Source organism: Amblyomma americanum, chromosome 3, assembly GCF_052857255.1.
Source record: "Amblyomma americanum isolate KBUSLIRL-KWMA chromosome 3, ASM5285725v1, whole genome shotgun sequence".
In the NCBI taxonomy this organism is placed as follows: Eukaryota; Metazoa; Arthropoda; class Arachnida; order Ixodida; family Ixodidae; genus Amblyomma; species Amblyomma americanum.
This window is the reverse complement of record NC_135499.1, coordinates 212,604,522-212,619,316: the sequence shown is the minus strand read 5'-3', so window position 1 is coordinate 212,619,316 and position 14,795 is coordinate 212,604,522. Positions and strand designations below refer to the sequence as shown.

At 48.0% G+C, this 14,795-nt stretch overlaps 1 protein-coding gene across 2 annotated transcripts; it reads left to right on the top strand.

Moving 5' to 3' along the window:
- Nucleotides 1–135: 135 nt before the first annotated feature.
- LOC144126006 (uncharacterized) lies at nt 136–14,528 on the top strand. Of its 2 annotated transcripts, XM_077659871.1 has the most exons (8): nt 142–354; nt 8,283–8,433; nt 8,565–8,681; nt 8,782–8,797; nt 8,938–9,033; nt 9,129–9,210; nt 12,801–12,910; nt 14,288–14,528. In XM_077659871.1, the coding sequence occupies exons 1-8, from the start codon at nt 203–205 to the stop codon at nt 14,302–14,304; spliced, it is 741 nt and encodes a 246-aa protein (XP_077515997.1). In that variant the 5' UTR covers nt 142–202; the 3' UTR covers nt 14,305–14,528. The 2 variants fall into 2 exon arrangements, with proteins under 2 accessions (XP_077515996.1, XP_077515997.1); XM_077659870.1 differs by lacking the exons at nt 12,801–12,910; nt 14,288–14,528 and adding an exon at nt 12,497–12,646 and having other exon boundaries at nt 136–354.
- Nucleotides 14,529–14,795: the final 267 nt, after the last annotated feature.

The window sequence follows — 14,795 nt, the reverse complement described above, 5'->3', positions numbered from 1 at the left end:
GTCGGCGCCGGGAACCAATTGGGCTCCCTCGCACAACGTGGGAGGAGCGTCGGTTTTGTTTCGTCACATTTTTTTTCTCTCGCTCATAAAGTTCCGAGGCAAAGTGAACGTCGCGAATTCAGTCACAGAAGCCTGACGAGTGTAGAAGATTCCGAGTGCATTGCGTGCGTTGTGCGCCGTCGTGTGTGCTATTCACCTTCTGATGGGAGCACCGAGAGGACTGTCACCAATTTTTGACTGGATTTATACAACAGCTGCATCGGTGGAAATTAGCAGTGTGACACGTTTCCTCTGGGAGCCCCAAGGCGCTTGTGGATTGCCTCGTGGTAACGTTTGGAACTCTGTGGAAATCATGTAAGTAGCCTTAGATTTATACAACGCGTTCTGTTCAAACGATGTGCGTATACGGAGTCAGTGGTGTTGGGGAGAAAGGTTAGGCAAGCTTCTGTGACGCTTAACTGTCGCAAGTGAAAGACATCTCTTCCTTTTATCCAGCCGGAGAATAATCGTAAGCACTCACATCCTTTGGGACTGTAGTGTAAATTCGCGAGAAGCCAGCGAGAAGACTACGATCCCGCCGCAGCTAGAGGCTGCAGCGAGGAGCTATGATCAAGAGGCACAACTTAAGGCCATCCAGCAGGTCTCGGCAGCTCTAGAAAGGCAGCGACCGAGCGAAACCGAGGAGAAGGGGGCAGCACCCCCAGGAAGGGGGCGGCGGCCCTCTCGGACCCGCGGAAGTAGCGAGGGACCAAGACCTCGAGGAGCACAACGCACGAGACTGACGTAGTGGCCGCGTCGCGGTAAAAGCTTGTCCTCACTGCGTGGAGGGAGCCTAACCGATTCTGCAGGCATTTTCAATAAAGTTGTTCTCTCTCTCTCTCTCAAAGTCGTTTATGCAGAACCTCTTTGAAGAAACATGTACGAAGGGCTCGTCCAGAATACATCTCCATAAGTCTCCGAAACGGCTGCAACTCCTCAGTAACATTATGAACCATGTTTTGCACCACAAAATATCTCAAGACTTGCGGTTGCAAACTGCAAAACAATTCGACAGCTATGCCGCCAGCACGAACGCACCCCCCCCCCCCCCCCCCTCAACGAGTACAGCGAAGATCGGATAAGAACTAATGGAGAAGGCGATTCGAGTCCCAGCTTTGCTCGGCAGTTCTATGGGTCTGCCTTGTAAGAAGAATAAACAAATCTAGTGACAAAATAAATGAACGTGCAGAATTATCCATGAAGATATTTTATGGGGTGGCAAATAGATTGCTGACGCAGCTTAAGAGCATTGCCAAGGACTCGTTTTCACTTCTATATTTATTTTATTTATTTAAACATACTGCTTATTCAAACATGCATACTAAATCTTTTCCTTCGGACTTCGGTCGTGGCATTTTTGATTCCGCATTAACGCTTATCAGAAATAATGAACTGTTCAAGATTCAGAGTTAACGAGCACGCGAACCTTTATGTTTTATTCTATGTATTGGTGAAATATTTAGGTCTTCGTTACCGAGCCGGTGTCCTCCTCTTAGCGGCTCTTCCATTTAGTTTACTTTCTCGCTTCGCTTGTTTTTGTTGCTGCTTCATTTAGCTTTTTCATCAGAAAACTTTTCACACAGCCGTGGAACTAGTCTATTCAAATGGCTTGTGTGCCAATTTATGTGTAACTTCGCTGGTGGTTGATCTAGACCCACTAAGCCCTGTTTGGATTTTAATTTTGAGACTTCCACTTCAGTAACACAAGGGAACGAAATGAATGTCTGCCTTCTGTGTTACATTCGCACCCAGCCGACAAAGAAAAAAATTCTCTAAACTACTTGACGCTTTGTTTTATGTCAGTTCATGAACAAAAATGCACTTCACGTTCTTTGTTCGCTGATTTTGCATACCTGCACTCGCACGCTCATGATTATACAAATGTATTTTACATTTGCATCAATTATTGCATCATTAGTGACGCATGCACAGAATTGATATAGATGGTCGTCGGCACTCGCTATGACAGTGATAGCCATGCATGCCCACCCTACCTTTCGATGAGAGCCCCCAGTCCGTGGCTCACATGTGCAGTCAGCATGCGACAGTCCAGGAAAGTACATCGGACAGCCTACATGGAAAAGCCCAGATGGCACAGCCCACACAGGCAGGCCACATGGGCAGCCTACATGGCACCTTCTACATGGGAAAGTCCGCATGGGATAGCCCATACTGCACATTCCGTGCATCGAACAGTCTACATGGAACAAAGGGCCGGGAGAGTTTGATTTTTAGTCTTTTTATTGGCCCCTCCATAGTATTAAATTAGCCTAGATAGGACAGTTCATGGGACAATCTATACAGTGAAACCTCACTATAACAACTATAACGAAACAATATAAATATAGAAGCCCATGTATTTCATATCTCGTTTTTACGATGTAAACGTTTCCTACGAAAAGATATAACGAACCCCAAGTGAACCTCATTTATCATTTCGCGCGGAGTCTATAAATTCAAGCGATGCGCGCAACAGTCTTTTAGGGCCCGCGCGTAAGCCGCCCTGTCAAGCCCCGCTCAATACATGCGCAAAACTGTTCTCGCCTCAAACGAGGGCCACATGGAGCGTTTCCCCTAACAATTCGTCGGCTTCACTCTGATTAAATTTTAATGCCGGGACAGTCATTTTTCTCCGAAACTATAGAATGAGTGGCCCGCTGACGTTCCCTCGAACCTTCTCGGCGCACCTTGCCCGCCGCGAGCACGCTGGGCTTCTCAAGTTCCGCGTGCAGTTTAGTTTCCGCTAAAGCTGAGCTGTCGCGACACGTGGTTTGACAGCTTGTCAGTGCGTTTTCTGTACTCGATGGTATATACTGCCCCCTGGTGTCACAAAGCCACGATGAGCAACAGCGATGGAAAACAAGAGCCCGACACGATTTTCTTCCCTCAAAAGGCGGCCATGATGAAAGCATTGATAGCCTTGGCCTGTGTGCATCCGTTCTCCACCGTGAGTGGCAACACTGTTGCGACCAGCATGCTCGTACGTCATGCGGGGAAGACAACCGAAACTGGCACTTTATGGAAATGCTGCCGCACTGTATACGTGGCTGAGGAAACGGGTCTAAACATTCGTAATAGCCTCTCTCTCTCCACTACGACACTAAACCTACAAGTCTGATTTTTTAGGCACTGAAGCGTATGCGGGCAGCAGGTGAAACAGGTGCGCTTTGGCGAGGCCTGACTATTCAGTTGGTGTGCCGATATCCAGCCGCATAGGAGGCGCTCTGTGCCCGTGTACGGGGCTACCTTGAAGGAATAATGTGGACAGGGAAGCAAGTGTTCTAAATTATCAGCCCCGCCTTCTAGGCATTTAAGTCGACGCTCGCGGCGGTAAAAGCGGGCGCGTGGCAGCGATTCCGTCGCTAGAATCAATTTTGTATGGTTTTGGATGGAGCAGTCGTTTTGGATGCACAAGCGCGCTGTCCGCGACGACGCCAACACACGTCAGCGGCAGAAAAAACGCCAATCACGTGGTCTTCGCTTGCGCAGAAGGAGGTAAGCCCGCTGACATGTGACAATTGCGGCCGAAGTCACCTATAGGGCTTTCAGTTCTATACAATGGAGCAACGGCTTTAACGAAGAAATACCAGGCCTTTCGTCTTCATGGGGCAGCCCACATGGGAGAACCCACACGGGGCAGCCCACACAGGACACTTCACCCACCTGGACCATATGACCACACAGGGCACACTCCCCGACTCACCTGACATTTTCATTAATTGGCGACTTCACCGCTGGCTAACTTAGCGCTGTGGTAGTGTCATTAACAGCTGTCCCCGTGTGAAAGTATGCATGCGCCTTTTGCCAAAAATATACAGGCCAGCGAATTCGCTGCCAGGATACGTAGTGAGGCTCTTGCAACAGCCCTGGAACCCCTCAGCTTTGGACAGGTGAGGACGATTTGGAGCACTGGCGAAGGAAAATGAGCCACACCACACGGCTCAGAAGAAAGCCGGGTGGCCAGTGCACTCTCGACCATGGCCGTAGTAGAATTAGAGTTGGTGTTCCAGATTTATTCACATTAATTCAGCTGGCTGGGTCATGAGTCTTTGCACACAAAAATAATTTGAAGCACGAACAGGTAGAAGTCAACGCGAACGCACGTCTTCCAGCAGGCGACTGCGGCGCCACCAGCGGCTGTCAGCCACTTTAACATAACCATGACGTACCATACAAATGTCAAGCTTGTCAATACGGTACAGTGGCAACGTTGGTAAAGGCAAACTAATACCAGATATAGCACGCTTGACTGATTTAATTCGCATGCGCTCGGAACATTTGCCTGACTACAGAACGCAGTTGCAGAAGTAGTGTTCCATGAAAAACCTAGAAGGGCGGTTTATGGTTTATGGGGCTTTAACGTCGCAAAGCGACTCAGGTTATGAGAGACGCCGTAGTGAAGGGCTCCGGAAATTTCGACCGCCTGGGGGTTCTTTAACGTGCACTGACATTGCACAGTACATGGGCCTCTAGAATTTCGCCACCTTCGAAATTGGACTGCCGCGGCCAGGACCGAACCCGCGTCTTTCGGGTGAGCAGCCGAGCGCCATAACCACTGAGCCACCGCGGCTGTCCTAGAAGGGCGGGCAGGCATGTAACCCCTATGCACGTAACCCCTGTATTGGTCCTGCAAACGTGTGTGGCCGACAGCTTCGCTTCCGACTCTGTTTTTGACCCCCCCAATTTTTCAATGCTGCTTTGTACGTTCAGGAGAAGCCTCTGCCGACACCGTCCATCTATCTGTTCGGTGCGGCCTGCTTCACACCGCCCTCCTCGAGATCGCTGACGGAGCACCCCTCCTTCGAGGGCGGCGCCCACTCGATGGGCGCCACCCATGCGAGAGGGTGGGGAGGGCTGCGCTCGCGGCTCGACGCCCCAGAACGCGCTGCACAACCGCCGAGCAAAGGCGTTGACACCTTCGCTTGGGAAGTGCCCAAAATAAGCACGCTCGGCGTTCATTCCTCATTTCTCGGTTAATTTCACCGTTTCTTCGGCCGTTCACAAGGAATGTTTCGCATCACGGCTATAGCGCACTGAGCTCGCCCCCGCCGTGGAGACAAAGCCGTGTAGCAGGAGCGGTTAACTGCAGGCACGTAACGCTCCTCAAACTTCCAAGCATGTATAGTTCGCTGGTCGTCGCCGCAGGTTCTGAACGCTGACTGTTGCGTGCGCACCAGCGATCAAGTAAGACGCAAGCTGTACTGCGTGCTTCCTCGGAGCCCGTTTAGCCTCTCCATATATAAAGCGATTATTTTTTATAAATGGTGCTTATTAAGCCATTTCAGACCCCTGTAGTGTCGTCAAATCAACCGTGCGAACCAAGGAACTAAGGAGGCTCGAAACCACTCTACTACATCGCATTCGCGCGGGTTCTGCTCGAATTCGAGCGCGGATACATAAGACAGGTCTGTGATCGTCTCCGGTGTGTTCTCCATGAGGTGTGTGCAGTGATTTAGACCATTACCGTGTGTGCTGCACAAATCACAACGCGTAGTCCGGTTCGTGTCCCTCAGGAGGTCAGTGCCACATATATATAGTTATCTGTAAGACATTATCGGGCATCGTAATCGGCCGTTTAGAACGGTTTCCCGCCTTCTAATTCCTTCAAGACTCTGAACTTGATTCCAAATAGTGACAGTGGTAGTTTACGACTATTGTGGATGTTTGTATGCATGTTGAGATAGGCCTGGTAGGCCTCGCGCGAACTGTGCCCTCAAAGGATCCTCTTTGATTAATACCTAAATGTCTACGCAGTAGATCAACTGCCGACAGAATAATCGCAAGGCTAGCCCCAATTGTATGGTATACAACAACCTCGAACTCACATTTTGACTCTCTCATTCTAACACTGTAAACAACTTTCCTTTTCATTTTTTTTCTTTCCTCCTGTGGCATACAACTTGGGGAAATACCGTTGCGCGTAGTCACGCTCGCGCGTGCAAAAACACATCAAAAATAAAAGAAGCGCGTTTTAAAGTTTTCAAACGCTTCACGTACCTTCCCTAAACTTAAGTGATGGAAAAGAACAAAAAAAAACGCAGTAAGTTTTGCGGTTAGGTCTTTAAATCCAACGCACACTCTCCATGAGTTTACGTTTATTTTATTTCATTATTATTAATTACACTGTTGAAATAAAAATACACCATTGAATGAATAACGAAAAAAGTAAATGCCGTAAGACAAATACAGGCCCTAAATTCTGGTTGTGTTCTTTCTTAATACGCAAGACATGTACGTGGTATTCGCTTACGACAGCGGTAAATAATACATAATTTAATTACTGTTCCTATGATGTTTCTGTTTCAAAAGCCGAACGATATCTGTGACGACTAAGTTCAGTATTTAGGTCACGTGGGTCATAAGGAAACTGCAACGCAACCGCTGCTTCCACGTTTGTTGCCATTTCGGCTCTTGAGGCAGGTTGGTAGCAAATTGCAACTACGAAGCAATGACCACATCGCCGGTTTTCTTACCCCACGTTACCTATACTGAACTTTATTGACACAATTACAGAGCAGGTCACAACTATAGTAACAACCATCGTTCGATTCAGCATTACTAAACTCGACTGCTGAAACCAAAACTGCATGAAATGAGTAATTCAATCAATTATTATTTAGTGTCCCTAGGCGAATACCACGTGGTAATTCTTGTATACCATGTTGCATACTTTTAAATTCATATAGAAGAGAACACGCAACAAAAAATTGATGTCCGCACTACTTTTACGTCCCATGGCCTCCCAGCACTCAAGATGCAGCGATTCTACATTGGCTATTTCTAACACAATAGGTGAGGTGCGTTTCCGAAGTGGACGCAAAGAACCATGGGGTAATCGTCTGCCACTACTTCCGGTTCCAAATTTCTCGCACACACTGCCTTTTGCATAGCAATTGCCGAGCGTGCATGCATCGTTTATTCACCCATTTATTTGTGCTGCGACATCGTTTATTGCACAGCAGCACCGTAAGATCTGCGCGTGCAGCGTATGAACGCGTTCTGAGCGCAGAAATTGACAATAACGAAAGGTAGAAGTGTTTTGTCATGGCTATAATATGCCTGCTTAGGCTGGCTGCTCTGCGTATGCACGGCAGTCGGTTGAACTATAGTTTAACGCGTCGGTCATATATGTATTTGTTTATTCACCGCACTACGATGGCAACGAAGGGCTCAAACGTGCGCAGTTTAGCAGACGATAGATGTATTTTCCTCGCAGCATGTAAAGGTTGCAAGTGGGCTAGCAAGCTATCCACACATGCCATTGTGCGCACAGCGCGTCTCAACACATTGCACTGCGTAGGCATAGAAAGCCTCCTACCATTTACATTATTTTGGTTGCATATCGCGCGAAAACACACGACGAAGCATAGCCGAGTCGATGTCACGTTGGTAGTACGATGATGCAATGCAATCAGTGGTGTTGCACTGCAAATAGATTAGTGCAACGAGCGATATTAACACAGCGACTGCTGTAAAGCCAGCGAGCATGGGGAGAAATTTGGAACCGGAAGTAGCAGTAGCAGACGACTTTCCCATGATTCTCTGCGCTGAATCAGAAAACTCCCCTCACTCATTGAAGGCTTAAAAGGGCAGGCACGTCGAATTTTTTGCTTTTGTTTGGAAATATATGTAGGAGACTAACGTACAGGAATCACCAGGTAGGTTTTTTTTACGCTGGATAAATAGTTTATAAGTGAATCATGTCACAGGTAGTTTTGGTACGCTAGTTGCGTTTTCAGCAGCTTTGATGTTACGCGTAGGCCTGGGATCGCTTTAGGCATGGCTTGAGGCACGCAAAAATTGCAACAGCTATTTGTTCACTCACTGTCATTCTGGTTCCTGGAGCAGGCTGGCGCAATTGGAGCGCATCTCAGAAAAGATGAAGCAGTAATTATATTGGAGCTTTTATATTCCTCACGTTATCGCTAGCTTATTTATGCCCTCATGGTCTCTGTTTAGATGCAGAAACGAAACCGAAACAATTTAGAAGAAGTTTGATTGTAAGTAATTTTCTTAAGAAATATTTGCTTAGTGACACATGCTTACTAATGTTTAAGATTTATTTCAAAGAAAAACCTCGCCAAAAAATGTAGCTTCTTTAACAATCACGTGGTGTGCTAATAGCGCGAAGCATTCAACTCGATACCGCTGGTTCATTTTACTTCATAAACCTTTATAAAACGAAGTAAATCGGTTCAATTACATTGAAAGAAATTAGTATGATCATTCGTTTGTTTTTCTAGATTACTCAAATTCAAACGCAAGAACCGTTACAAGAAGGCGGCACTGGCGGCACCGCGGCACTTCTGTACGAAGGCGGTTGTCATTCGGCTGCGTTGGCTGCGTCGCTGCGCGTTCCGACACCCGAAAATGACGACTGAGTCCACATTAAGCGTGAGTGATATCTAAATCAAGCTGCTCTAAACTCTTTAATTAATCGCTGCATGAGTACAAGAGCACTCAGTGTTCCCCATGATGCGCGCACCGTTCGATTCGCTTTATAGTGAACTATAATTCGCTTGCAGGGATCCGCAAGTCCTGACTGCGGAGACCAGCAGGATCCCTACCAAGTTCTCGACGATTTACGACATGCGGCGATGGAAAACGTAGCAAGACAGCAGTTGGCCATAAAACAGGAAACGGTAAATGTTTATATATATATATATATATATAACGGCTTAAATATGCTGTATATTATGAACGCGAACTCATAACCGCTATTTGTCTGCTTCTCACTTGCAGGAGAGGCTCCGAAGAGGTAATCGTCCCGACCTACCGATTTTTATGATGCCAAGCAATTTCGGTTGCTTTATTATAGAGTGAACGCAATTTTTGTGCACGGAATGCTTTTAGAATTGAATGAGTTGCGTCGCGATACTGAAGACGGAATGCTTTTAGAATTGAACGAGTTGCGGCGCGATACTGGAGAATGTGGGCAGTTGCTACCAGTGCAACCCGAGGACGTCGAGAAGTTGGAGGAAGAAATCCAAGAGAGTAAGCGCATTTTGAATTTTGTTCTTGGTCACTTGTACAATATAGAAACAAAATCTATAATTTCACGGCCCAATTTTTTTTCTGCTCTTGCACAGGCTTTGTCTGCGGCACAGCTGACGCCTACAAAATCGAAGACGACCTGCATGAAGCTCACATCGTCTGCAAGATTGTTAGACAGTAAGCCTAATTACAATCCTTCCTATGTAGAAAAAGGTAATAGTAGGCATCTTTTCCCGCTGCCGTATTTGTTCACATATTGAGTGTTGCATCGTTCATAGAAAATCAAAGAAAAATTCTCCCGGCTAAACAGCTGAGCTGTTCGAGAACAAATTCCGCACAGAGGTATGGTAATTATTTTCCTTTATGCTGTGTTTTGGCCGGGTACCGAAAGTGCGTCGTATGCGACGATGCCGGACCCTACGCCAGAAAGCTGAGAACAACTTCATTTTCAGTGCACCCTTCATTCACTACGGTACCTCTTTCTTGCTTTCTTCCCTCAGTCCCTACTTTATCCCTTCCCTTACGGCGCGGTTAAGGTGTCCGCCGATATGTGACAGATACTGCACCATTTCCTTTCCCAAACAGCCAATTCAATTCAAGGAAAGGAATAAAGGAGGGATTGGAAGAAGAAAGGAAGAGGTGCCGTAATGGGGGCTCCGAAATAATTTCGGACCACCTGGGTATCTTTAACGTGTACTGACATGGCACAACACACGGCGCCTTAGCGTTTCGCCTCCATCGAAACGCGGCCGCCGCGGTCGGGTTCGAACCCGGGTACTCCGGATCAGTAGCCGAGCGCCCTAACCACTGAGCCACCGCGGCGGGTAAATGTAAATGCGGCTAAATAGGGTTTCACAACCACTGGCAACTCCTTTAGAAACACCATCTCTCGCCCCGAAAGTGTCTGAAGCGGCTCGATCGGACTACGGTCAACCAGATGGTGTCTACTGTGACAAGTGTTTGTTTCATCTTTCTACTTTATAAAGTTCCCGTGGCGTTGATAAACGCCTGCGCTGACTCCTAAGGAATCAAGACCTTTCGCTTACTTATTCGGGGAGCGCTTCGTTTCGCGTATATACAGCGTGTCCCGTACTATCTGTGCAAGTCGCCGCGGTGGCTCAGTGGTTATGGCACTCGGCTGCTCACCCGAGGGTTCGGTCCCGGCCGCGGCGGTCGAATTTCGATGGAGGCGAAATTCTAGAGGCCTATGTACGGAGCCCTCCATGCACTGTATACGGCGCCCAATGTCTCTGCTCAAAGCTGGGTTGGGTCTGGCACTTCCCCAGCAGCCTCAGTTCGGCTGGTATACGCTCGCCGCGAACGAAAATTCTGCTGCAGCCGACGGACAATCCAGCAAGTTCCGATGTTAAATTATTTTTTCCAAAAACGGAGACTACCTTGAGGTAGGTGTTTGAGCCAGAATAGGCTAGTAGGTTGCGGAGAACTTACAACCTGGACAGAGATATATGGCTTAAGCCATTATCTGTAAAATGTTCCCAGTGTTCCCAGGCGAGTCTGTGGACATATACCTATGGGGCCAGGGATAAGGGCGGCATATGTATCAGTATGAGAAAGGCTTTGTTTTTTATTTGCTGTCAGTTTGGGGGAGTGTTGCGCGCAAGCAATGTTTTGGTCGAGTGCAAAGAGCTCGCGGCTGCTCTCTGGCGCTGCAAGAGTTCGGCAGCCTCCAGTCTATCGTCCAGAAACGTGGACGCTGTTTCGGCACCGGTGCCGCGAAGGTTGTGGTGGTGGAAACCCTCTCCCCTTTTTTCAACTTATGCCTCGTGGCACACTTTTCGAATAAAAAAACATTTATGTAATCGTAGAGTGTTGGGGTCAGGTCACGCCCTTAACACTAGGTGGGATGCCTAGTCAGGCACCCCATTGGCGGTTGCCGCAGCCCGGGCGCGCTGGGTTAAGGCCCTTTGTAGGGTGCCTCGATGCCAGGCATCGGCATCGAGGCACCTTAGCCCTTTGGGCCTCGAGGGTGCAGTAGCCGGACAGGGTCGCCTCCCAGTACTCTCGGGTGGGGTTTGGGATAGGAGGCAGCGGAGCTAATGAACACGGTGGTCATGTGTGTCTGTTACCCCTCGCCTTCTTCCCCCTCTCGCAAGAGAAAAAAATTTTGCCTGTTCACCCTTGTCATTACAGTGGCTAGAATTTTTTTCAATTAGTTTTTGCATGCAAGACGCACATGCGTACAATTGTCATTACAGTGGCTATAGAATTTTTTAACCCGACAACGTTAAGGAGCTCGTGCCGCAGAAAAGCTGGTGTCGTCGGCGTCTTTGGCCGTGAGCGAAAAGTGGCGCATCTCGGTGGACACCTGAACCGCGCCGTAAGGGAAGGGATTTTAACGCGACAGCGTTAAGGATTGATCGATCAATTTTTCCTTCCCTTATGGCGCGATCCCGGTGTCCAGCGAGAAATGCGAGACAGGCATTTCCTTTCCTTAAAAACAATTGTTCATTTCATTTGCCTTCCCTTACTGCCTGGTTCGGGTGTCCGCTGAGATATGTGAGAGAAGTTTAAGCGTCCTCCAATTTTTTTTATTGGTTTTTGAGGAAAGGAAATGAAGCATCTCGGTGGACACCCTGAACCGGGCCGTAAGGGAAAAGGAGTCACAGAAAGAGGCGCCGTAGTTGAGGCGTCGGGAATAATTTCGACCACCTGGGGATATTTGACGCGCACTGACATTGCACAGCACATGGGCGCCTTTTGTGTTTCGCCTCCATCGAAACGCGGCCGCCGCGGTCGGGATCGAACCCGGGTACTCCGGATCAGCAGACGAGCGTCGTAACCGTTAAGCCACCGCGGCGTTTTCAAATGGGAAATGGTGCCGCGATGGCTCAGTGGTTACAGCGTCTGTCTGCCGAGCTCGAGGACGCGGGTTCAATCCCAGCCGTGTTACGATGATGCCAAGACGTGCTGCGCGATGTCAGTGCAAGAACACCCCCCCCCCCCCCCCCCCCCCCCCCCCGGCGGTAGAAGTTTATGCACAGCTTCTCCACTACAGTACCTCGTTCTCTCTCATCTAGCCGGAGTACCCGGATTCGATGGAAGCTGAACGCAAAGGCACCTACCTGCTGTGTGATAGTGCACTTGAGATACCCAGCTGGTCGAAATTGCTGCAGTCCTTCACTGCCCGCCAACTCTTTCACTCCCTCTCATCCCTTCCATCAAGGGGTGGTTGAGGTGTCCATAAGTAGCAAGACCCGGCTGCGCCTTTCATTTCTCAAAAACCAATTTGTTCACTGAGACAGCTACTGCGCCTTTCCTTTCCTCAAAACAAGTTTGATTTTTATTATACCGAAGTCCCCAAGGGGGGCTGGCCCCAAATATGGGCAATGAGGCACTGATACTCATGAAACTCACTGGACGGTCATAACTGTGTCAGGCAATTCAGCGACAGCTGCTGCTCGCGGTGGTAAATGTATATAGTATTGCTTATCTTCTTTTCTAGAGTGCACTTGACATTACTGGTAGGACCATCACGTCGCTGCACGCTGATCAATCAGGGTGATGCAGTGTTACACCAATGCCGCATAACCGGAAAACGTGTCCTTAACAGCTATTACTGTAAAATGATTTTATATTAAACTGAAAACAATGATTTCAGGCGTGGATCGATTGTCGAAAGGTGCCCCAAAATCACCAGGCTTGCACCCTGCATAGCATGTCATACTTCACGAAACAGTTCCTGCGGTTTTGCTCAGCTGCGGCGAGAATGATTCCACGAACAATCTTCCTCATTCGCGGCTTTTCAGGCGAGTTCAGGCCATACTGAAGGACGTGGCTGAAGTGGACCAGATCTGCGACAACCTGGTCAACTTTTCAGCTGACTCTGACGATGATGAGGAGCTTGGCAGTGCAGAAGGTAGGATAATTCAACACCCGGTGGAAGTTGGCTGTGCTGTTTCGGTGCTTACACCAGGTCAGGTACTTGCGTAAGAGGTATACCTATTGTAAACTAGCAGATGACTGCCGCACGATGGTAATACGTGGTGCACACCATTATAAGCTAATCTGAGGAACAAACTATCAACGTTGCCACATCTGCGCAGTTCCTAAGGCCTCAGACTATTTCATGCAGACACCAAAGACGCAAACCGTGGACAGGCCACTGCGAACAGAGCCCTTGGACACTTAAAATGCAAATGACACACACTCAAGGTATAATCACCAGTAATGTATGCACTCCCACATATGGGCACAGCATTAGTGCAGCAGCCCGTGGCCCACATCAGCACTATATATTCCATTCAGGTCATACTTTCAGCAGGCTGCATTTTACAGTGAACACACATATGCTGCTTCATGAAATGTAAAAAAGTGACTTTTTCACAGCCACTGCACACAACCAGGACAGTACACCAGCCCGACAGAGCCCAAAAGTGTTGCAAGTATATCTTTGAGTGTTTTCTATTGTTCATATGGCTGCATGAAAGCAACTTCTGTTCTTGGAAGAAAAGGCTAGGAAAGGATGCACATATACCTACACAATCTACAGCAATAAGCAGTGTGAAAACATTGTGACGTTTTTGATATCAAAGCTCAATGCAGCATTGGGTTTCAAAAAATTTCTCTAGGGTCTAATTCGAGGCACTTTAGGAACGGCACTGTAGCCAGTTTATGCAAAATTGCAAAGAATGTCCGAAAATGTACCACAGCAATCAAACGTGCACTGCAGAAGGGCAGTGTAAAAGTCACAAACTGTTGCCATCGTGCTAAGGCCTTGCAAGGAAAGTTGGCGAGGAGGTGCAGATGCAGCAGAATGAAATCTGGAGGAAAAGCACATAAAGCACTGTCTAGAGAAAGTGGTGGCATGCCCATTTCCAGCTGCACAAAAACTGAAAATGGGGCATAGCTTTTCCGAACGAAGCTTCTCGATTTTCATTTCTCCACACGCCTGGTACCAGAGATGTTCACATTACATAGCCACTATGCTGAGGAAGCAGCACAATGAAAACCTGCATGAGAAGATGGTATGCCAGTGTCAAGTTTTATGATCTGCAATCTACCTGCATTATCGCATATTGGCCATCACCCGATCCTCCTGCCTGGAACTGGGATATTAAAGTATGCTTTCCTTGACAAGTACATGACAATACCTTTCCAAAAAGCAGTCCCAGGGCATCCCTGGGCAGAGCAGGTGCTCCGACATCTGCATGCAGCCGATTGAGAAGCTTTTATCAGCAGAGTTAAGATGTTGCACAGTCCAGCCACAATACAACTACCATTCCCTTGCTTGCAGGTGAGGCAATGTCCTAGTTTTGCCAAGGAAGTATTCAAGGACATACAAGCCACGAGCCTTGTCAAAGTTTTGATATGTTACAGTTCAGAAGGAAGTTCTCAAGGACATACAAGCCACGAGCCTTGGTAGAAGTTTTCATGTGTTACAGTTCAGAAGGAAGTCCTCAAGGATATACAAGCCGTATGCCTTGCACTTTTTCATGTTAACAGAAAAGCAAATAAAGTCCCATTTTAGTGGAGAAGATTTGTCTCATGAGTGGTGTGTACAGGATCTGTCGGCAGAGCATGTACGCACGAAAATGACCATTCGAGAAAAGAAATTCGCCGGCATCGGACCCAGGCCCTCTGTGTGCCAGGTGGGCATGCAACGCATACGCCACGAAGGGTCATTGGTTCAAGCACGTTAGAAGGGCACAAAGTGAACACGTTGTGTGTACGACGTAAAAGTGTGTTTGGGATGTGTACCGATGTTAGCCAATGATGACTTGCAGAAAAAAGTTGCTGTCGTT

What these genes read in the sequence shown, in the direction of transcription:
- LOC144126006 (XM_077659870.1), top strand. Translation starts at nt 203, where the DNA reads ATGGGAGCACCGAGAGGACTGTCACCAATTTTTGACTGGATTTATACA. An exon ending in TGGAACTCTGTGGAAATCAT is followed by an intron (nt 355 to 8,282) that starts GTAAGTAGCCTT and finishes TTGTTTTTCTAG; the next exon opens with ATTACTCAAATTCAAACGCA. An exon ending in CGACTGAGTCCACATTAAGC is followed by an intron (nt 8,434 to 8,564) that starts GTGAGTGATATC and finishes ATTCGCTTGCAG; the next exon opens with GGATCCGCAAGTCCTGACTG.